General features: G+C 39.0%; 1 protein-coding gene across 4 annotated transcripts in view; it reads right to left on the reverse strand.

The window, feature by feature from the left end:
• The window catches only part of CDON (cell adhesion associated, oncogene regulated), a 157,481-nt gene that overhangs the window by 16,379 nt on the left and 117,426 nt on the right, over positions 1-23,676 (reverse strand). For all 4 annotated transcript variants that reach the window (XM_061593447.1, XM_061593446.1, XM_061593448.1 and 1 more), the window contains 11 exons: positions 22,692-22,979; positions 22,293-22,562; positions 18,895-19,251; positions 15,592-15,884; positions 13,589-13,760; positions 13,254-13,385; positions 9,815-10,021; positions 9,075-9,256; positions 5,560-5,665; positions 1,434-1,556; positions 567-794 (listed from right to left, as the gene is read on the reverse strand). In XM_061593447.1, coding sequence (XP_061449431.1) covers positions 567-794; positions 1,434-1,556; positions 5,560-5,665; positions 9,075-9,256; positions 9,815-10,021; positions 13,254-13,385; positions 13,589-13,760; positions 15,592-15,884; positions 18,895-19,251; positions 22,293-22,562; positions 22,692-22,979 — 2,358 coding nt within the window. The remainder of the gene's footprint in view (positions 1-566; positions 795-1,433; positions 1,557-5,559; positions 5,666-9,074; positions 9,257-9,814; positions 10,022-13,253; positions 13,386-13,588; positions 13,761-15,591; positions 15,885-18,894; positions 19,252-22,292; positions 22,563-22,691; positions 22,980-23,676) is intronic.

Genomic DNA, 23,676 nt, shown 5'->3' on the forward strand with positions numbered 1-23,676 from the left:
ATCACCACTAATGATTAACGGGCTAACAAGGATTACACGTTTTACACATTTTCCACCATTTGGGGAATATGAAAACTTCTGTGGCATAAAGACACTTTATTGTAGCAAGGCTACTTGTAACATTACAATACAGAGTATTCTGTGGGACCTATAAATTATAAGAGCCAAGTACAACAGCCGCTACCTTGTGAACATTCAGAATACCAAACACCCTCACCCAGTAATAGATTTTAAAGCAGACGGCAACTATGTTGTCCATTAACTACAGCTACCAATGTATTTTGACAGCAAAGTTATTAAATTCTTCCTGAATACATATCTATTGCTGAGTTAGAATGGAAAATCAAGACATGGGGTTTATCACTACATTTCATTTGAGCAAACTGAAAAGTGCCTTTTCAATTTTGTTGCCCTCAGTTACATTGAATGTTCAAAATTTATTCAATGATGATCATAATAGTGACTAAAATACATAGGAAATGCTGTGGTGTAGTTACTTTGCACCAATATTGTTTTATTAGGTTTGACAGCACAGGGGGAAAAAAAGAATATTAAAAGTAACCTACTCTGCATGGCATTTTGCTGGCGATTCTTCCACAAGCACATGGCAATGAAGGCTATCAGAATAAGGACCATTACTCCAAGGACACAGCCCACAATCATATATAACATATCACTACTCCGGACAGGACCATTTGGTTGAACAGCATGGCTCCCAACTCCACGGTCAGGAGAATTTGGTGGTGTACTAAGGTCCTTCACTGGATATTCTGATGCCCCAGGAGTGCGTTTCACTAATAAAGGGGGAAGGGAGTATGAGACACAAACACATTTCAAATAGCAAGTCTACAAAAGCGTTATTCAAAAGTATAAGTCAATCAAGAGTTGCAAATACTACAATTCAAGTGTATAATACAAGAGTGTAAAGTTCTTCAAAGATCTTCCTTCTATCCTTACTAGTATCCCATAGTTTTCTATTTTAAAATTGTTTGATCATAATTTCAAACACAGTACTCTTGCTTTTTCAAAAAAGGAGTTATTTATCAAGCAACAGGGAGGCACTGGGTAGTCGATGATAAATCTTACTGTGTGTTTTTCTGAACCCAGAAACTATAACCATCATTTTGTTTACAGCAGTGACAGACAATAACATGAGATTGGGATAAAGTCTAGGACAACAGCATTGGATGAGAAACTTTCCCAAGCACTCAGGTTTGGTTTTGATGATACCATGTGGACTTCTAAAAGGATGTAGTCCGCTGAAAATGGAATATTTCTCTCCATGAAGTCAAAAAGCTAACTAAAACAGCTAAAACACAGTGAAAAGTATTTAAAAATTCAAACAAGTTATTACATATTAGTGAAGATTGGTGAGCAACAAACACGTGTTCGTTATGTAGCTATCAGTTTACTAGTAGAAGAAACTAACTCACCTTTGGTCTCACAGATCATCACATTGCTGTAGTCACTTTCACCACCTTCATTATAGCACTGCATTTTAATATCATATGATGTTTCAGGCTGCAGGTGGCTTATCAAATGCCATTGCTTTATGCCTAGGAAGAAAGTATGAAAAAGTGTTCTCTTTGCTTGACATGTTGATTGGGTCACAATTGGGGGGTGGGAAGAGTTATAAAAAACTACAGGAAGTGTCCTTACAATTGGAGGACAAATGTTAAAAAATAAATGGCCTGTTGCAATTTGGATCTAAGCAGACCAAGACCAGTCTCTCATACATACACATACAAGAAGAATTTAATCTCCTAATAATAATAATATGTCTACAACCTTCCTGAATGTGTTGGTCTCAAAGACAGAATGTAGCAACTATTTAACATAGAACCTCAAGGGCAAAGTCTAAATCAGACAAGTAAACCAAACTGCAGTAAGAAAAATTGAGAGAATGTAGATCTTTAAACTTTGGAATATGACTGATACAAATCAGTATGCAACTGCTTTTGCAAGGATAGTAATGGAAACATTCAAGGATCACAACATGCTGTGATTCTGGAGTGTCTTCCTAAAAGAGGCTCGGATGGCCTTCCATAATACTATTAAGATCTGACATTTTTTAAATAAAGCATGTGATAGGAGGCTGGTAGAAAGATGAATTGTGCCTCTTGACTCGTTTGCTTAGGCCTTGCTGTTGATATTCATTTAATCATATTATTTATTTATAATAAATAATAAATTTATAATACATAAAAGTATACCACAATTTCATAAAAAAATCAAATCAATATACAATTATAATACAATAAAAACTACACAAAACAGATGTAACATTTTATAGATTTTGCTAGCCACTTTGGGGTCTCTTTAAAGACAGAAACTGGCACAAATAAGACTTGAAGCCACTCAGCTTAAGCACGCTCAAGTCCAAGAACATACTTGAGAAAACTTCAGGAAAGCTTAAGTAGGTCACTAACATCAAGCCTGGGATAAGCCAAGGATAATTCTTACATACTGTGAAAATATATGAAATAGAAAGGCCTTGAATATTCAGCTCTCATTCAGTTTCCTGCCTTGGAGATTTCAATCCAAACAACCTTCATCTAAGAGAATGATTATATTGTGCCTGGCTTAAAGCCAGTCTTTCATTTAGACACCACCTGGCGTTTTCTGTATTCGCATAAATCACTTTGTCGGTATGCTCACCCTTATGACAAGTTTCAATAAAGAGGAATCCTCACTATTATAATTAAGGTAGTTTAGATACTTCTAATGCTTCTTAAATGCTGCCGTCTTTGTATATTCTGCTGGAACGATTTCATCTAAAATACAGACAGATCTATAAACTAAAGCCTTCACAGGGAATAATAGGATCAAGATATCACAGTGGATCAGGCCAGCGGCCCATCTAGTCCAATATCCTGTTCTCACAGTGGCCAACCAGATACCCACAGGAAGCCCACAAGCAGGACCTGAATGTAAGAGCACTCTCCTCTACTGCTGATTCCAGCAACTGATACTTAGAAGCATGCTGCCTCTGAGCAGTATTTCAAAATAATCAAACTAGTCCTATTGGAGTGATGCGATTTACACATTAATCTGATGCTCATGTTTTTTTCCACTTGTAGAGGTAAGGTAAAGCAATATGATGTCAACTGGCCCTTCCTCTGATCTCCACATACATTCTGACAAAGGTGAGATGGGACTGTATGTGCAGAGATGGTTCCACACTTCCAGAAACCTGGATCAATCATGTTCTCAACTGCAAGGAATGCTCCATACATGCCCATACATAGACACTTAATTTTCACCTTTGCCTCAATGCACAGATATTGTGGAACCAGCCAGTGCAATCTTGACTGCCCTCAAAATTTCACTGTGGGTGAAGCACATGAGTATAGGGCTATTGTCCCTACTGAAAGACTGAAGTGACAGAACACTATCCTACCTACCATAAAGCATACCATTATCTGAAAGTCTATGTTCAACTGCTTTGCTGAAGAGCCTCAGAGGTCACCAATGTCTCAAACAAATCTTAAATTCACTTATGTTTGCAGTTTATATCCTCAAAATCAAACTTAAAATACAGTTGAAATAGCCAGCTAGCTTTCCCCAAGGCAGTTTTCCAAGTCTTTTAGCTCCATCTTATCATTCCACTCCAAGCATTCCTTTTAGTAATCACATTAGGTTTTAGGTTCCTGCTTCCAATCATTTACTAGAACGGGAATCAGTACAAGTATGTCAACTCTGTTCCCATGCACTGCAGCAAGGAAAATATAAGCAACTGTTATAAGAATGCATATTGATTTCTTGATGCTATGTCCAAGAATCCAAGTATAGAATGCAACATGTCAGTACAGGAGACAAGAGCAAGTTTGGTGGTATTTTTGGTGAACAGGCAGAAAACTAGTGACTGTTGTAATGAAGAACAAAATGCAAACATCAAGAATTTTAAAAATAAAATTAAGTTAGCATGTGGTAACATATATAGAAAAGCCATCTGAGTTTTGAATAAATCTCAGAACGGTAAGACTGATCAGCAAAAACTGAAACCTCAGGCTATCAGTTAAGCCACAGCTATAGAAACTTTTTCTGTTATTTGAGTGTTTGGAACTGAAAATTCCTTGGTCAAAATTTACCTATGAAGGGTAAAAAAAAAAAGAATACAATGTACAGCTGCAGTGACCCAAAAGGAATGATATCCAACAAAAGACAAGCGAATCGTCTATATACGTTTTCTTCCATAACTGAGGCTGAATTGAATATTTAAATTAAAAAGTAGTTGTGGCTATACTATGCAGTAAAGAAATTTTATGTATAACATTTCCACCACTGTGCAAATTTCTGTTCCAAGCTTTAGAGCAGCTGCTAGTGGTTTCAGGCTTCCACTAAGATTTCAGAATGCATAAACCTGAAAATCAGGAACAAGCAAATTTTACAGCACAGCAGAGCTCACTTAAACATTTATAAACACAGATTCCATATACCAGAAAGGCTGCAAATTAAACAGCTAACTTCTTCAGACTTAATAGCTTTGACTTCATAGTTAACTTCATTCAAAACATTACAAGGTAGCAGTCTTATAGCATTGCAGAGTAATATTAATACAATAACAGATTCAAATAGGAGATGGAAACGTGCGGCAGCCAAAGCTGTTCTATGAAATTCTGAGAACAGGTTTTATTTTACATAAAATCAATGTTAACTCATAGATGTGCCAAAAGGTGATGGCAAGGGAATTATGTGCTTGTGGTGATCAATCAAATGCTTGCTCCTGTGTTAGTGAACATATACTTTTCTACTGTGCAGCTCATAAAATTAAAACCTACAACTGGACAAAAAATTCTAATTCTAATAATAATACCAACTGCTTACATTAGTGTTAAGAGAAGAAATCTGAGAAGCCAGTTTTTTCCAGCTTCAAACATATTTTAAAATATTTAACATTTGAACTGAATAAAAGAAAAGTTGGGGTACAGAAAAATTTGTAGCTGATCTGAAAACTTCACATTTCAGTTACGCTGGGTCATGTAATTAAAAGAATTAATGGCTTCTACACAATCCTGTTGGACCATAACCATATACAAGGATCATGTGAGAAATGTATTATGAGAACCAACCCTTCACAAATATAGTCCCACAGCAGTTTCTGTGACAAGGGCTTAAGATCTGGGAGTTAGGTAGGGAGGAGGGGTTATTTGTTATTATTGTTATCAATTAATTATTAATTATAATATAATATATAACTATTAAACGTCAGTTTGATGTGGTTGTCAAAAAATCGAATGTAATTACGGGGAGTATTATTTAAAGTTCCTCTAACAGAGACATCACTGACAACCTGGTACAAGACACCGTAGGAGTTTTATTCTAGTGCCTCAGCTCTAGTCCACAAGTTCTCACCCATTAGACACTTTGACTTCATTTTATGCTAGAATGAGCACAGGCCCTTTGTCTACATCAGACAGCTGTCTGCTTGTTTTTTTGTGAGGTCTTGGGTTATGTCCTCTTTACATTAAAACTGCATTTTTGGTTGATGCTTTGGAGAGGACAAGGAAGAAATGTAACTGGAGCAATGCCTTGCATAATTAGCATAACATATCTTACCTTCCACAACATCCCTCTTGTAATCACTATCATTGTCACTATCCGTTGGCCGGTAATAGATATAAAATCCTTGGATGGGCGTGTTGTTGTTACTCGAAGCGATATACTAGAAAACAAGCATTAAAACATCTGAAATTCCAGACCTATAGTCAGCAAGGGTGTATATATGTCACTGAAAGACAAGCTGAATGTAATGCAGGAAGAGATACTGGAAACAAAAGTGGGCTTCGTAGCAATGAAAATTGTGAAGACAGTTCTAGAATTTTAGTTACTGCTATATTCTCACCACATTAGACTCTCATGATTGTTTAGAAGTATAAAATTTGCACCCACTTCATTCAGGGTGCAGACCAAATCGGCTTTGGTCACCCTGATGGATGACCTCTATCAGGAGGAGGACTGGAGAAGTGTGGCCCTGTTGCTTTAACTGGATCTCTCAGAAGATTTTGATACCACTAACTATGGTATCCTCCTGAATCAACTCCATGGGATGGGTGCGGAAGGCGCTGTTAGCGGTTTTGCTCCTACATGTAGGGTCAAGTTCCAAGAGTGGCACTGGATGACTGTTCCTTGGATCCCTGACAGTTGTACTGTGGGATGCTGGAGGGTATTATCTTGTCCCCAATGGTATTTCACATCTATATGAAGCTATTGGAAGTGGTCATTAGGAGATTCGGCACACTGGGTCATCAGTATACCAATGCTACTATGCTCTATTTCTCTGCAACATCTGAATCAGTTGCCAGGAAGGCCTGGACCAGTGCCTGGATGCAGTAGTGGGCTAGGTGAGGGCCAATAAACTAAAGTGAGGCCCTGTGGGTAAGTCTGGAAGTTCCCAGGTCTGAGGAATAGGTGTGTTGCACCTTCTGGATGGGGTAGCACTCCCTCCAAAGGAACAGATACGTAGTCCGAGGGTGTGTCTGGATCCATCATTGTCACAGGTGACTCAAATAACCTCCGTGGACAGATTTTACAATAGAGAAAAAGTTGAAATATTTAGGTATCATTATGACAAATAAAAATTCAAAGTTGTTTCATAATAATTATGAAAAATTATGGACAGAGATTAAGAAAGACTTGCTAAGATGGGATAAACTACAATTGTCATTAATGGGTAGAATATCTGTGATAAAAATGAATGTATTACCGAGAATGATGTTTTTGTTTCAAACAATACCTGTAATATCCTCTGATTTACCTTTTAAACAATGGCAAAAAGATATCTCTAAATTTGTATGGCAAGGAAAAAAACCAAGAGTTAAATTTAAACTACTACAAGATGCCAAAGAAAGAGGAGGACTGGGATTACCAAATCTGAGACTTTATTTTGCTGCCTGCTGTCTAGTCTGGATAAAGGAATGGATTTTATTGAGGAATAAAAGACTATTGGATTTGGAGGGCCATAATTTGAAGTGGGGATGGCATGGATATCTATGGTATGACAAAGTAAAAGTAAATGTAGACTTTAATAATCATTTCATAAGACGTCCTCTGTTGAAAATATGGAATAGATATAAACCAAGGTTTTATTCGAAAATACCATTATGTGTCTCAAGTCAAGAAGCGTTTTATAGAAGAGAAATGACTGGAAAAGAGAAATGGTTAACTTATCAAGAACTATTAGAAAATGTACATGGAGAATATACAATGAAAGAGAGAACAACTGACAAAGGAAGGATATAGTTTTCAATGGTTTGCCTATTTACAATTGTTAGAAAGATATAAAATGGACAAGAAAATGTATGGGTTTGAAATAAGTAAATCTGATTTTGAAATAGGATTGTGTACAAATGATGAAAATATAATTGCGAAAATGTATAAACTCTTATTGAAAATGGATATGGAGGAAGAACAAGTAAAAGAGTGTATGGTAAAGTGGGCAAAAAATTTTGGTCATAACATACAAATGGATCAATGGGAAAATATGTGGAAAAAAGGTTTGAAATTTACACTATGCTATAATCTTAAAGAAAATTTTTATAAAATGATGTACCGTTGGTACATGACTCCAGAAAAGTTGTCAAAAATGTATAGTAATGTTTCTAATGTTTGTTGGAAATGTAAACAACAAGAAGGATCATTTTATCATATGTGGTGGTTATGTAAAAAGGCAAAATCATTTTGGGCACAGATAGGTAGGAAGATGCAAAAAATTCTAAAGATAAATATTCAGTCAAAACCAGAATTTTTTTTATTGGGTTTTATGGATAAACAAATAGAAAAGAAATATGGAAGAATAATATTATATATGATTACGGCAGCAAGATTATTATATGCACAAAAGTGGAAAATGGAATCAACACCAACAATGGAAGAATGGTTATTGAAATTAATGGACTTAGTAGAAATGGATAAATTGACATGTTTACTTAGAGAAAAATCGACAGATACATTTCTTAAGGAATGGAAACCTCTCTTAGACTTTTTGTTGAAAGATCAAAATAAAATGATGATACTGGGATTTGACGATTAATTAAGACAGCCTATGGAGAAAAGGGACTCTGTATGTATACATTAAGGGACAGGTTTGATGTATATTATATACTTATAGCTGATCTGCGACAAATCGGAAGTCAACTATTTTATTTTCATTTTTTGTTGATGTATTGTTATGTCTTTTTGACTTTGTTTTGTTTGTTTTTGGAAAAATTTGAATAAAAATTATTAAAAAAAAAAAAATAACCTCCGTGGCCAGGAGTGCTAAACTAAGTTTAAGGGAATACTTCCCCCATACAGACCTGCCAGTACACTGAGATCAGTAGACGAGGCTGTCTTGGTGGTACCACAGCCTTCCAGTCCACTACCATGTGCAACAGCATTCCTACAGAAATATGGTATGTCTATATTTTGTTTTCGATGCATATTAAAGAAACTATCCGTTCATCCAGGCATTTATCTGATTGTAATAATGGCTGTTAATACAGACTGCGCATACTACCACCTACTGAAGTTTTTGTTTTTCTGTGACTATTGGAATTTGTGGTAATAAGGATTTTTTTTAAAAAAAGTTAAGTTTTAATTGTGTTGTACACCACATTGGATATTTTGCATATAAAGCAGCATAAAAATGATCTTAAAGAAATAAATGACTTGCCAATTCACCAGTCACAGGAACTAAAAAGTTGTGCAATTCCCCAGAGACCAATTTAGGAGATTAAATTGAATTTCAACACTTAATATGAGCTCTCCATTGCACTAAAAAACAATATGAAGGTGACTAAACAAAAATTGGGAAGTAAAAGGAAAAGCAGACTGCATGTAAATAACAGTCTTAAATTACTACTCAGCATTTATACAAAGCAGTTCAAATGCTGACAGCCCTTCACATACAGCTCTTTGTTGCCCAAAAATCAAGATATTATAGTCCACTGCTTTGTTGCCTCAAAGCATGAGTGAAAACAGCACAGACATTTGCTCTAATATGATGAAAATTAAACGAATTGGTCCATAGTACACACCTCTTTCCTCTAACATAAAACATTCCTTCCAGAGAATTACAACAAATTGATACTTACAGTCCACTTTAACATAATCTGAGTATCGCTGACTGCCTCAGTGTAAGCAATGTGAGGTCCTGCGATGGGAGGGTTGGAAAACCGGTTGGTAAAGCCAGCCACTTGATAAGGCCGAGAAGCAGAACTTCGTGGGCTCTCCCCATAATTGTTAATAGCAATCACACGAAATTTATATGCAGCTCCTTTCATATGACCAAAAAAGAGAAGGGAACATTAAGTGATAATCCTTTCATATGACCAAAAAAGAGAAGGGAACATTAAGTGATAAGAAAAACAAAACAGTGCTCTAGCAGCACAGGACGTAAGGAAACAAATGGTCCTTGTTGTAATGTTATCCTATACTATGGCTTTGGTTCCCCTTGCACACTTGCATCTGACATCCCCTCCTCACAGAAACATCCATTCTAGCCAAATACTGGATCAAATGCTATCTTCTTTCAGGAAAAACAGGGCATGATGTGAATACACATGCAAGCCAGAGTCCCACATTCTCTGTACTGAGTTAGGAAAGTAATTTCTGGTCAGCAGCTTATTCTCATGCTTATTGTGAAAATGCTGCTCAGACACTTGGCTAAAAAGGAATTTGTTACAGTTAAGAAACAGAGACTGAATCTTGTGCAGCATTGTGGCAATAAGAGCAGCTTCTTATGGTTCAATAGGATTTTCACTTGGTTACAGTGTAACTCCAGAAATATATAATATTGATAATGTTATTTAAGGCAATGCATGCATATTAATACCTGGATCCAAATTGCCAACTTCCACTGAAAGTTTAGAAGGGGAGATGTTATCAGCTGCAACCAGCCACTCATTGTTCCTGTTCATGCGTTTGTATTCTACTTTAAAAGCAGTGATGGGTGATCCACCATTTGCACGTGGGATCCAAGTGACATAAACAGAAGTCTCTGATGCTGTGGAAATAGTAGGTCGATCTGGTGCCTCAGGTACTGAAACAGAAAACAGAGAAGGCTTCATTTAGGATTTAGAAAGGTTATCAGCACTTGATTTCTATACCTGCTTTTTGTTTAATCATGTGTTTCAGCCATGTCAGAAAGAACATAGTCAAATGTGAATTAGTCTTATGTCCAGGAAATCCTTCCTTAAATTCAAACATGGAAGATCATTTCAGTTTTCAAATATGGAGAGAATTAAAGCTTCTTACAAAAAAATAGCTAACTTGGCAGCTATTGTATATAGCCTATGCAACAAAAGAACAATGTACTATGTCAGCGCGCACCAGTCCTGAAGTTTTAACATACTGTCAGAAACCAAGAGAATTGCATAGCTTAATTCACAACCACAGAAATAGGCAGGCTGACCTGCTGTGACACACCTACTTGGTACTGATCCGAAATGAACTCATAACATAGAAACCAAACCATTTGCTGAACAGAAGGCCTACAATCTAACCCAAAATTACTAGACCCAATAATTATACGAGTAAAGCTTTCATAAGTAAGAAGTTTTAAGACCTCTTAAAAACAAGTTAGGTAGCTTTCAAAACCATGCAATTATATTAATACTTACTGACCTCACTTGAAGTTAGACAGCAATGGAAACAGAAAGAATGGAGAGAAGTGGTATTAGTTAAGTCTGATTATAACCATTCTGATAGACATCCTTTAATCTTTACTGTACTGGTTTGTATATTTAAACTACACAGAGTGGAGACAGACAAAAGGGGATTTAATTTGAAAGAGAAAGATACATAGTTTAACAATGAAAAGATCATATTCTTAAGGCTAATTTCCAGCTTATCTTTTACCACTGTCTGATAGTGGTAGATTTTGACAAAGGACATATGCAAGCACTGAAACAATTTTGTTCCACATTAATTTACTGTAATAATGTAACTTCATGATGAGAAAAATTAAACCAGGGCTTGTAAAATTCAGCAACATGACTAGATTGATGGGACGTACATTACAGGAACACTCTTTTTAAGTAATTCAGCAGAACATTCCACTGATTATAAATTCAATTAAACCTAACATCTCAACATACAGCCCATTGCAAATAATATATTTTGATTATTTATAGACACTCTCTTCATTGTAACAAGTCACATAAAAAATGGGTAAATAAATAAAAGGGAAACTTCAAAGATAACATCATCAAAATAAATTAGCATTTGAACTGAATTTCTTCCAGCTATTTATTAGTATCCAGGACAGTGTAACATCCAGAAGAATAATTTATGAATTAAAAAGAAGAACTGATCCTTTTCTGCAAAAAGGGGAGAATCAGACCATTGGGTCCATCTAGACCAGGGATGGGAAACTTTTTCGGCCAATGAGCCAGATTTTTATCCACCTCCATCCCACGAACCAACTTTGACAAGCAGGTGGGACCACCTCCTATAAGTCACCTGTTATCATTGTGACATCAGCTGATTGACAGGTGGGCAGTCCCACCCTTCTGTCAAAGTTAGCCCATGGTGGTGGGATGAGATAGTGACCAACTAGGATTGAACTCTCCATGCATGAGCTGATGGGCTGGGAGTTCAATCCTGCTTTCTGCAGGGTTTGGGTGTGCCAGTGAGTTCCCCATGGAACTCCAAACTAAGCAAGACTGAACTCCCTGCCCATCAGCTGATGCATGGGGAATTTCAATCCTGCTTTCATAAGAACATAAGAAGACCCTGCTGGATCAGGCCAGTGGCCCATCTAGTCCAGCATCCTGTTCTCACAGTGGCCAACCAGGTGCCTGGGGGAAGCCCGCAAGCAGGACCCGAGTGCAAGAACACTCTCCCCTCCTGAGGCTTCCGGCAACTGGTTTTCAGAAGCATGCTGCCTCTGACTAGGGTGGCACAGCACAGCCATCACGGCTAGTAGCCATTGATAGCCCTGTCCTCCATGAATTTGTCTAATCTTCTTTTAAAGCCGTCCAAGCTGGTGGCCATTACTGCATCTTGTGGGAGCAAATTCCATAGTTTAACTATGCGCTGAGTAAAGAAGTACTTCCTTTTGTCTGTCCTGAATCTTCCAACATTCAGCTTCTTTGAATGTCCACGAGTTCTAGTATTATGAGAGAGGGAGAAGAACTTTTCTCTATCCACTTTCTCAATGCTATGCATAATTTTATACGCTTCTATCATGTCTCCTCTGACCCGCCTTTTCTCTAAACTAAAAAGCCCCAAGTGCTGCAACCTTTCCTCGTAAGGGAGTCGCTCCATCCCCTTGATCATTCTGGTTGCCCTCTTCTGAACCTTTCCCAACTCTATAATATCCTTTTTGAGATGAGGCGACCAGAACTGTACACAGTATTCCAAATGCGGCCGCACCATAGATTTATACAACGGCATTATGATATCGGCTGTTTTATTTTCAATACCTTTCCTAATTATCGCTAGCATGGAATTTGCCTTTTTCACAGCTGCTGCACACTGGGTCGACATTTTCATTGTGCTGTCCACTACAACCCCGAGGTCTCTCTCCTGGTCGGTCACCGCCAGTTCAGACCCCATGAGCGTATATGTGAAATTCAGATTTTTTGCTCCAATATGCATAATTTCACACTTGTTTATATTGAATTGCATTTGCCATTTTTCCGCCCATTCACCTACAGGGTCCAGCCACATCTCTATCTGCCTGACACCTGGTGTCACATATGATGCCAGGTGTGGGGCAAGTGGGTGTGGTTTGGGAAGATGGCCTCACAGTCCAAATTTGGCCCACTGGTCATAGGTTTTCTACCTCTGAACTAGCCCACTGCATTCTACTCTGACGTGATGGGCTTGCCAAAGGCAGAGGCCTAATTCAGCACTGCAACCCAAGATCTTTTAACGGAGATGGAATAACTTATGCCAGGTCAGATTATTGTCCATCTAGCCCAGTACTGTCTCCAATGACTGGTTAGGATTCTCCAGAATCTCAGAGGTTTTTCGCAATCTGCTAGCTGATCTTTTTTAAAGTGAACTGAACTTGGACCTTTCTCACACAAAGTATACATTCTATACTGAGCTATGGAGCCTTCCCAATTCAAAACGTTTAATGCTTAGTCATTCTTTTAAGTTGCTGTACCATCATTCAACCAGAAGTCACAAAACACACACACACACGACCTGAAAGCTCAGATGTACAAAAAGAGAAGGTGCAGAAGGAAGTCAGTTTTTCAAAACCATCAGGTATACTGTAGCATTAAATGCACAGAGAAAATCAGAAGAACAGTAGCGCCTACCTCCACTATGTCGAGATGAATCTGGAAGGACCACTCCAAAATTGTTGGTTGCCCCTTCTTGAATGACAGAGTGCTTTGGAATACCAACTGGTTGAGAGGGAGCCTGCGTATTTTTTGTGGAGGATGATCTTTCTAACAGAGAGATTAAGTGCTCATTGAGTAGATGAAACATTGCTAAGTCAATCAATATTCTCTCCTATAGCACCCTTTCAACTATATCTTTGGCTTTTCTGGGTATTTTGTTATAGGTTCCACCAACAGGATCTTTAGAGAAAAACCCATCAATTGAAACACATTATGGGGACAGAGGTACAGCAGAGAACCTACTTTCTTACCTTTGCTGGTACGGAAAGTAAGCATGGAAGGCTGACCTTCACCGGCCATATTTCTGGCTACCATCAAAACTTCATAAAGACTGGAGGGCTCCAGTTCTGACAGAGAAAGTTCATTTTCACTTCCAGGGACACGAATTGTATTCCATTTGGTAACATTGACATTATCATCCAACTGCAAAAAGAGGAATCATAAGAGCCTAAGGGCACTCTCTAAATCTGCTGCAGTAAAATACAGGAAAGGCATATAAATATAACCTAATACCCTAGTTATTCAAGGAAAGTGTAAACTACTAACTGAAGTGCAAGACAGTTTTCTTAATAATTTTTCTTGCAAAGCCCAGGAGCCAGCTTTGACAGCAGAGACCTGAATACATCAGTGCATAGAGTTTCCTGTTCTTGCTAGTGTTTCTGATCCCTTCCCGCTATGTTTCTGGGCAATGTTTAAAGTGAAAGGATAAACTGGAAACTGCAAGGACCAATTTTATGTTATGAGTAGCAACAGAACCTGAAACTTCTACATCCCCACATAGCTACCTACTTACCTAGAAGGTTATTGCTTCATACCAAGAAAATTAATCTTGGAGAATGTGATTGGCTTTCATAATTTACTGAAATACAAGTATCCAAAGGAAGTCAAGGAGAAAACTATTAACACATATTTTTAAAAGAAAAAAACAGAAGATATCATTAAAAGTTGTAGTTTGTGGGGATCAGTACAATTTTGAAGAGATTGTCAGACTGAAGGTGGGTGACTGGGCCATTGTGCTCAAGAAGTTATTTTAGACCAGTTCACAAAAGACCACAGCACTGGAGATTGTATTGTGACCTGCAGTAGGAACTGAGTGAATGCTGTAAGAACTGCTGTGTTCACCCATTAAAATTAAAAAGTACCACTACTCAAGTATGCCCTGAAGGCTAGTAGCAGTATACACCACTCTTCTAAAAGCAAGTTCTCTGGAATAAAGAAGCAGACAGAAGGAGAAACAGAGAAGAGTATGAGCAGACTATAAATTGCAAAATGGATCATTTGGTGGCAAGGTATCAGAGTTAGAAGCACAGCTTGGAGATAAATGCTGCACGATAAGAAATCTCACTAGATTAGTCAAGTCAGCAGTCATTACTAATGCAAGTTACAATGGGAATCACCTTGCTGTGTTAGAAAATGAGACAAACTCTAAGGATTCAGCCACCAATAATTTCCATGCATAAAGCCTATGGTAAGCCACTCTCTTATATTGCTCTGTTCCCAGTTTCAAACTGCACCAGCCTTTTGTGAGTCTTATCTTTAGAATATTGGTTAACAAGACATAATGTGTATGCCTAAACAGAGACTAAGAATGATGGATCACTGAACAGATATAGTTTGACATTATCAAAATAAGAGCCACTTGCATTCAAAAGAACCAAGTATTTCATATTAAGCATGAAGTATGTGTGGATGTTTGCCTACTGGCTCACATGCATTTTTAAATGGCCAAGTAGCAAAAAATCCCCACATGCATACCCCTAACTTTGCATCTTATGTGCACTACGTACATTATGTAGTCTACAGTCTGAATAAAAGTCTCATATGAAGCAGTTTGCAGTGCCAGGTAGACACTATGGGAGACTTGATTCCTGTTGGGGGAAGTTCCCTCACGCTCACCAAAAAACCCCAAACAATAAAATCCTGAAAGAAAACAAAATCCTGCTATTTGTGCTTGCATCAAGGTGATGGAGTTATCAAAGTGTACACTGAAGTATGGCAAAGTTTGTCCAACATTCTTTGAAAATCTCTATTACCACAAATGCTCCAAGTGTATTAGCAATCTATCCTAGTTTCTCTTTAACCTAACATTATTGTTAAATTCCAGAGTTTTGTAACTTTCCAATATCCATGTGTGTATGTCTTTTCAACCACAAGCTCCATTTATTATTAAAACAATGGCAGTCCTATAGTTTACCGGGGGGGGGGGGGAAGAAAGAAGGAAGTTTATAGTATATAACGCAACTTGAAGAATTACCTTGCGATATTTCACAAAATAGGCATTAACTGGTTGGCCACCATCTTTTCCTGGGCGCCATACCAGATTGTACTGGTCTGGTTTAAGAGTTTGAGGAGGACTGAGAATGATTGGAGCTTCTGGTGGAGAAATACCATTTGATGCTTTTTCTGTAGCAACTTCATCAGTAAGAATTTCTGCTGGAGATGAACTTTGGAGACTCGTATCAGAATCAGAATCTCCATTGCCTTCATCACTCTGGGCAACTTCCACAGGAGCAATTTCTTCTGCTTTTGTGCTAGCTTCATAGGAATCTACAGACAGAAGTTGAAGGTTAGAGATTCACAAGGGCTCAACTGTTCTCTTGTCAACTATGTACCCCTACTGTAAGTCAATGTTGTTGACTGCAAATGTTACTGGACTACAATTCAATCAGCCCCAGCCAGAATGGCAAATGGTCAGGGATGATGGAAGTTCTAGCCTAACAACTGAAGGGCACCACTTTGGCTACCCCTGCCCTATACCACACATTATTTCTTTGCTTTTTTTTACTGAAAAAAGACAACTTCTCATTGCATAGTGAGCTAATTTGCACATCTCACTAAAGCACATCACATTCAAGTGTACAAGCACTGTGCACTAATGTACTGCTCAGTCATGCCTGCTACGCTCCTCCCCTGCCTTTCCCAAGCCAGGAGGAAAGGAACCATAGTCCTGGCTTATCACTATGTGTGAACCAGCACTAATCGTTTGCTTCCACCAGACAAACCACAAGTGTTAAGTCAAAATCTTTGGCTTCACCTTGTGGTTTGTTTAGCCGGAAAAAAGATGTGATTGCTGGTTCACATGTGCTGTGGTTTGTTTCCTCCCAGTTGGGGAAAGGAAGGAGCAGGAGAGAAGCAAAACCAACATGAGTGAGCAGCATGCTGGTGTATGCTGCTCACTTACATGTATTTTCAACTACGGCTTAGTGAGACATGTGAACCAAATTTCTTAACAGTTTTTTCAGATGTTATGCATAGCTATGATTATGAAATGAACAAGGAGCAATAAAGAAGACAGCTTCAACTTAGTTTGCAATTATGTACCTGGTTTCTTAGAACTAACAACACCAACCAACATCTGAAAATAATGCTGAGTATTTTTTGAACAGTGACACATTACTGTTCAGTTCTAAAGTAACACAGGCCAATTGTACAAAGAATCCTAAGCAGCAAAACCAATTCAGTGCCTGAAAAGAGTTTGTCACTAATTAGGAGAGATGAAATGTTGATGTCTGCTGGCACACTGAAAAAGTGTAAAACCACAAAAGGTAGGGATTCTGTTCTCCAAGACATACAATGGATAGTTAAAATAACCAAATACTACATTGTCCTATTATTTCTACTATATGCATGCCATATAACCTTATAGAAGTCAGGAGTTTACAAAAAAACTTCACAATGCAAAGGTCATGATTTTCTAGCCTGACTGCCTTACAGTGCTTCACATTTCTACTGAAACACCAAGTGTAGATGCCAGTGGAGGCCCCTCATTAAGGTTAGGTGGGGCACTGCCCATCTAAACCACCCTAAACCTCCAAACCTATTGCCCGGTGCTCTTTCTCTGTTCCTTGCATTCATATTCAATACAGTACCTCACATTTAGAGACACTGTGGACTTGTTTCTGTTCATTTTCAGTTCCGGCAAATTATCTCTGGATAGCACAGCAAATCACAATCATTGCTATGGTCCCAACTCCTGTCTCCAGGGTTAAAATTCTAGTAGAAGTTGCTTAGGGAGGGCAGGGGTCCCCTCAGCACTTCCACAATCTCCATTTTGATTTTATTTCCATAGAATAAGCTCTAACCATAGTTCCAGAGCAATTAGGGCAGGAGTATGAAGAGCCTCCCCAATGCATTTCAATCTGAGTCAATCAGATGCATGAATCTGCAATCTGCACTGGCTCCTCTCTGAGTTTGTGTTGCTACTCCCTCGCTTTTGCAAGCAGCAGGCTAAAGCAGCAAGAAGCACGACTCTTTCTCTACAGCCAACCTTTGAAAACAGCAGCAAAATTTCTGTGTGAGTTATAGTTCATTATTTGATTGTGCAGGGTAGGTTGGTGGGAGTATGTTGCTGCATGGGGAGCAAAGGAAAAACCACAGTGGCACGTGGTGTATGTGTGTGTTTTGGTCCTCATGGGCCTTTTGCTGACTGTTGAGAGAGAGGAGGATGAGGATGGCAGTGGCGGGGTGGGGGTGTAGGCCCTGGCCGTGGCGGGCCTTTTGCTGACTGTTGGGAGTGGGAAGAGGGAGGAGGAGGAGGATGGCAGTGGTGGGGTGGGTAGGCCCTAGTGGTCTTTTTGATGACTACTAGAGGGGAAAGTGAGAGCAGGTGGAGGGAAAAGCAGGACCCAAATGGATCACTCTGTGTGTAGTGGTGGTGGTGATTGAAGTTTTGCATCCAACTAGATGTAGCTTGAAAGAAAAGAGTGGCCACTGTTCTGTCTGCGTGGGTGGGTGTAGGCAGACAGAAGGAGAGAGTTGTTTAAAAGAGTTTCTAGTGTTGTTTATGGCTGAGTGGGGATCTTCCAGATCCTAGTCTAATGCTCTAACCGTTGTGTTTACACATACGTAAATGCTAATTTTTATTGATACTTTTACTGTCTTTTGTGGACCCCTTCTAAACCAAAGTAAAACTATTTTCCGTTTCTTTAGTTCTCTTTGGAAAAACCGCAATGTTCAAGCATCCACAAAATCTTTCAGTGCAAGTGGATGGGAAGAAAAACAGACCTTGGCCACGCCCCTGTGACCTCACAGCAGCCCCACCAGTTTTAGAGGGCACCAGCCGCACCCAGTGGATGCTATTTCTGGCTGCTTCATGGAACTGGAGTGGGAGAGGCAAGTTCCACCTCCCCTCCCCGGTGAAAGCTAAGCCCCCAGCAAGCGCTTTTTAGAAACAATGACTAATGACAGCAACTGTGTGGTATTTGTAGCAGAACATTACCTGGTGACAGCCTACTGATTCCTAAATGTCAAAAGAATGGACAACATACTAATGCCACCATTAAAGAATGGGTAACTATTGTTTTAAATAAACCATCTTTTGAATTCTAAAAGGGAACTGACAGGGAAAGGGCACCTGTCAGATGAATGAAGGCAAATGGTAAACAGAGGGTGTTTGACAAGCTGCACGATATGTATAGGTTCAGCAACTGGTAGGTGCTCCTGACCATCCATTAGTCATATGATTTGTCCAATTCCATTCTAACAAAATAGCTACCCTGACAGCACTTCAGCCAAAATATCAATACCCTATTCAAGCAGCAACTTAGATGACGCTTACCAACTGTAAGGAAAGCTTCTGAACGAGCAATCCCATATTGATTGGTTGCTTCACAGGTATATTTCCCAGCATGTTCTGATGTAATAGGCTGAACATATAGGGAGCTTGATCCATTGCGAGACATGATGAAGTAAGTTCTGTCTGAAATGGAGTTGCCTGTTCTTGCTTGGGAGGATGACTTCCGTGATTTTGAATAAAGTACCTGCGAAGGATGGCTAGTAATCAGCCCATGGCTATTGTACCATCGGATTACAGGAGCAGGAAACCCAGTGGCGTTGCAGGACAATGTGACTGTGTCACCATCTGTCACTTTGGTGTTTGCTGGCGGTGAGGTTATAATTGGCTTGGAGCCTCTGTCTATTTAAAATATAAAAATAAGATACAAGCTTATCATATAAAACACTGTTCTTCCACATCCAGAAGCTTGCACAAGGGAGCAGAGAACTGCAGGGAACAATATTTATTTATTTATAAATTATTTTATTTATATCCCGCCCTTCCTCCTAGCAGGAACCCAGGGCGGCAAACAAAAGTGCTAAAAACACATCAAAACATCATAAAAACAGACCCTAAAATACATTAAAACAACTTTAAAAACATTTTTTTAAAAAGCTTTAAAAACATCTTTAAAAAAAGGTTAAAAACATTTTTTTAAAAAAAATATTAAAAGCAATTCCAAGTCAATTCTGACTTATGGCGACCCTATGAATAGGGTTTTTGTGAGGCTGAAAGGAAGCGACTGGCCCAAAGTCACCCAGTGAGCTTCATGTCTATGTAAGGATTCAAACCCTGGTCTCCCAGGTCGTAGTCCAACACTTTAACCACTACATCACACTGGCTCTCTCGCCTAATATTTAAGGGGAGGGAATTCCACAGGGTAGGTGTTGCCACACTAAAGGTCCATTTCCTATGTTGTGCAGAACAGACCTCCTGATAGGTCTGATAGGCCCTCACCTGCAGAGCGCAGTGATTGACTGGGTATATAAGGGATAAGACGGTCTTTCAGGTATCCTGGCCCCAAGCTGTATAGTGCTTTGTAGACCAAAACTAGAACCTTGAACTTGGCCCGGGAGCAAATGGGCAGCCACGGCAATTCTTTCAGCAGCGGGGTGACATGTTGGCGATACCTTGCCCCAGTGAGCAGTCTCACCGCTGCATTTTGCACCAGCTGCAGCTTCCGGACCAACCTCAAGGGCAGACCCACATCGAGAACATTACAGTAATCCAGCCTGGAGGTTACCAGTGTGTGGACAATAGAGGTCAGGCTATCCCGGAGAAGAAATGGCCGCAGCTGTCTTACCAGCCGAAGCTGTGGACATCTATGTACATAAGGACCAAGTAGACTGCTTTGGGCCACAAACACATCAGAACCCACTTATGCAGGTACCATTATTGCTAATTCTTCTAAAAAAATAGGTAAAGAATTCATTTATGGAGGCTTTTGAACAGACTGAACCAATTTTCCAATTTACTATTCTGAAGATAAACAAGCTGAAAACTTTCAAATATGCTTCCTAAATTGACATGAGAGCATTGGTCAGGGGTCTGATTACTTTTGCAAGGCACTGTATATATACAAAATATCAACATGAATAGAATTCCAGTATTACTTGTCAATACTGGAATTCTATTCATGTTGATATTTTGTATATATACAGTGCCTTGCAAAAGTAATCAGACCCCTGACCAATGCTCTCATATTACTGAATTACAAATGGTACATTGTAATTTTGTTCTGTATGGTATTTTATTTTGGAACACTGAAACTCAAAATCAATTATTGTAAGGTGACATTGGTTTTATGTTGGGAAATGTTTGTAGGAAACATAAAAAGCTGAAACATGCTGCTTGCATAAGTATTCAACCCCTGTGCTGTGGAAGCTCCCAGTTTACACAGATGAAAGAAATTGCCCTATTGAGGACACAGTTACCTTATCATTGGCCTCCACCTGTGAAGCATTAAAGTTGCTGTCACATTGTCAGGACAAAACCCCCACTGTTGAAGGATCATTGGTCAGGCTGTGGATCTGAAGGAAAATGAAGACCAAAGAGCATGCTACAGAAGTGAGAGATAATGTAATACAAATGCATAGATTAGGAAAAGGGTACAAACTAATATCCAAGTGTTTGGATATCCCAGTGAGCATAGTTGGATTAATAATCAGGAAGTGGAAGCTGCATCACACCAACCAGGCACTGCCAAGAAGAGGCAATCCCTCAAAACTCAGCACTTGAACAAGGAGGAGACGACTTCTGAGAGAAGCCACAGAGAGGCCAACAATCACTTTGAAGGAGCTACAGAGTTCAGTAGCTGGGAGTAGAGTAATGGTGCACCAGTCAACCATATCAAGAACTCTACATAACACTGCCCATACCTCATGACACACCATCCCTACAGTGAAGTATGGTGGTAGCAGCATCATGTTGTGGGGATGCTTCTTATCAGCAGGGACTGGGCATCTTGTTAAAATTGAAGAATGAATGGATGGAGCAAAATACAAGGAAATACTGCAAGAGAACCTGCTTCAGTGCACTAAAAAAACTGAGGCTTGGGAGGAAACTCACTTTTCAGTAGGACAATGATCCCAAGGCACAAGGTCAAAACAACATTGGAGTGGCTCAAGAACAAAAAGGTGAATGTCCTACAGTGGCCCAGTCAAAATCCTGATCTCAATCCCATTGAGAATCTGTGGCGCTCTTTGAAAATTGCGGTCCACATGCGATGTCCAACCAACCTGAATGACCTGTAATGAATCTGCCAAGTATGGGCCAAAATCCCTCTCACACCATGTGCAAAGCTGGTACATACCTACCACAAAAGACTTAAAGCTGTTATTGCAACGCAAGATGGCTCTACCAAATATTAAGCCGGGGGGGGGCTGAATACATATGCAAGCAACATGTTTCAGTTTTTTATGTTTCCTACAAACATTTCCCAACATAAAACCAATGTCACCTTACAATAATTGATTTTGAGTTTCAGTGTTTCAAAATATAATATCATACATAATAAAAATTACAATATACCATTTGTAATTCAGCAATATGAGAGCATTGGTCAGGGGTCTGATTACTTTTGCAAGGCATTGTAAACTTATAATAAAAAAAATAGTTTTAACTGGCATCACCACCAAAAATAAGAGGCAAATTTAGTCTGTCACAAATTCACTTGGTGGTCCATCAAAAACTTGGCTGGTATTTTGTCAGTGGACTACAATCTACTTCGTAACATAAGCAAACAAGGTCTACATTTTAAAGCTTAATTTATGGGTCAAAACAATTTACTAGAAAACCCCAGAAAGCAACAGGCTGTTTTCATGTTAGACTGAAAGATGTCAGAAAAAGCAGTAGTTTATAAACAGAAAGGTATGTGATGTGAGGGTTGTTTTTTTCTTTACCTCCTTGGGCATGAAGTCTCCCAGTAGACTGTACAAATCCAATACCATTGTTCACTAAACACTGATACAACCCTATATCTTCTCTGGTGAAACCATTAATTCTCAGCTTGTTTCCTGAAGGTAAACACCGTGAAGAAAGATGGACAGGAGCTGCATTATGGTACCAACTGAGGTTAGGTGTCGGGTTTCCATGTATTTCACAAGATAGATGCACATTTTTACCCAGAGACACTATCTGATCTTGCAGTCCTTTTGAAACTGAAGCAGATTCTAGAACGAAAAACAAAATCTTCACATATGCTTTGCTAGTTTCATTCTGGTGATTTCCTAATAGCATGTTTTACTGACTTTGCTTCAAAAAAATTGCAAATTAAGCATTTTGCTACTGTCATATCTTACCTAGTACATTTACACTGTAGTTTACATGTTTCACAACTCCGGACTTGTTATCCACCACACAGGAGTAATTTCCACCATCTGATGTATTAATCGAGTCTATTATAAGATGCGAGTGAAACATTCTCCACCTGCCTCTAGTGAGTACATCTTGGCCATCCTTATACCAATGGACATAAGTAACGGACAGCCCACTAACAACACATTCCAACATCAAAGGGCTGTGCCGAGGTACTGCCAAAATCTGAGAACTGGTGGGGTGAACAATGTGAAAATCCTCTGAGGAAGAGCCTAGAAATCGAGGGGAAACATGAATTACTTTAAATTGGTATCCAAGAGCCCCTGGCTTCCTACATTCTTATCAAAACATTTTGTTTGCCATTTTATTAGCATGTCATCATAATCACATGTTGACCTGAGCCCAGTGCAGACATAACATTTGGTTGCAGTTTGTTCGCTTAAGCCTATTGAAGTTCCCAAACATTTGCCATGCACATCCAAGCCAAGGCCTGTGCAGTACACATTAGTGAGATCTGCTTATAACTTTTCCTGCTTTGTCTATCTCTCTGCTTGCAAGTTGCTTTAACCATAGGAGCATAGGAATCTATCTTACATCAAGTCAGACCATTGGGTTTATCTAGTTCATTAATGATTACAATACCTGGCACCAGCTCCTCATGGTTTCAAGATGTGGGTAATTCTTGGCCCTACCTGAGATTGAAACTGTGAACTTTTCCATCTAAATTATGTCCTCTGCCACTGAGCTATGGCCCTTCCCAAAGGTCTGCTAGATGAATATGCAGTTCTTAACCATGGTTAATACTAGCTACAATTTACAAACACATTCCAAACTGTGGCTTCACATCCAAAACCATAAGTTTATGTATTCAGATGCAAAGCTTCTCTATGCTTAACCTATGTGTTATTTGTATAAGGCCTGAAGATACTTTGGCAGGGCTTCTTTTTGGCAGGGCTTCTTTTCAACAGA

The sequence above is a fragment of the Rhineura floridana genome, chromosome 12 (assembly GCF_030035675.1).
Source record: "Rhineura floridana isolate rRhiFlo1 chromosome 12, rRhiFlo1.hap2, whole genome shotgun sequence".
Lineage (NCBI taxonomy): Eukaryota > Metazoa > Chordata > Lepidosauria > Squamata > Rhineuridae > Rhineura > Rhineura floridana.